The sequence below is a fragment of the Papilio xuthus genome, unplaced genomic scaffold (genome assembly GCF_000836235.2).
Source record: "Papilio xuthus unplaced genomic scaffold, Pxut_1.1 DF825928.1, whole genome shotgun sequence".
Taxonomy (NCBI): Eukaryota; Metazoa; Arthropoda; class Insecta; order Lepidoptera; family Papilionidae; genus Papilio; species Papilio xuthus.
The window spans coordinates 3,351,851-3,352,682 of NW_013532721.1; the positions used below are offsets into that span (position 1 = coordinate 3,351,851).

Sequence of the window (832 nt, forward strand, 5' to 3'; positions counted from 1 at the left end):
ACTGTAGCAAATGAAGCTACTGAGACAACTGAGACTCCTACAACTAAAGCTACCGAGGCATCTACAACTGAAGCTATTATAACTTCTGAGGCAACAGAAGCATCTACGATTGTAGAAACTGAAGCTACTGAGACAATCGAGACTCCTACAACTAAAGCTACCGAGGCATCTACAACTGAAGCTATTACAACTTCTGAGGCAACAGAAGCATCTACAACTATGGCAACTGAAGCTACTGAGACAACCGAGACACCTACAACTAAAGCTACCGAGGCATCTACAACTGAAGCTATTACAACTTATGAGGCAACAGAAGCATCTACGACTGTAGAAACTGAAGCTACTGAGACAACCGAGACTCCTACAACTGAATCAACTGAGACAACCGAGACTCCTACAACTAAAGCTACCGAGGCATCTACGACTGAAGCTATCACTACTTCTGAGGCAACAGAAGCTTCTTCGACTGTAGCAACTGAAGCTACTGATAGAATCGAGACTCCTATAACTGAAGCTACTGCGACAACCGAGACTTCTACAACTAAAGCTACCGAGGCATCTACAACTGAAGCGATTACAACTTCTGAGGCAACAGAAGCATCTACGACTGTAGCAAATGAAGCTACTGAGACAACCGGGACTCCTACAACTGAATCAACTGAGACAACCGAGACTTCTACAACTAAAGCTACCGAGGCATCTACAACTGAAGCTATTACAACTTCTGAGGCAACAGAAGCATCTACTACTAAAGCAACTGAAGCTACTGAGACAACCGAGACACCTACAACTAAAGCTACCGAGGCATCTACAACTGAAGCTATTACAACTT

General features: G+C 43.9%; 1 protein-coding gene across 1 annotated transcript in view; it reads left to right on the forward strand.

The window, feature by feature from the left end:
* The window catches only part of LOC106125056 (flocculation protein FLO11-like), an 8,880-nt gene that overhangs the window by 6,765 nt on the left and 1,283 nt on the right, over nt 1-832 (forward strand). The window contains exon 4 of the mRNA XM_013322141.1: nt 25-588. Coding sequence (XP_013177595.1) covers nt 25-588 — 564 coding nt within the window. The remainder of the gene's footprint in view (nt 1-24; nt 589-832) is intronic.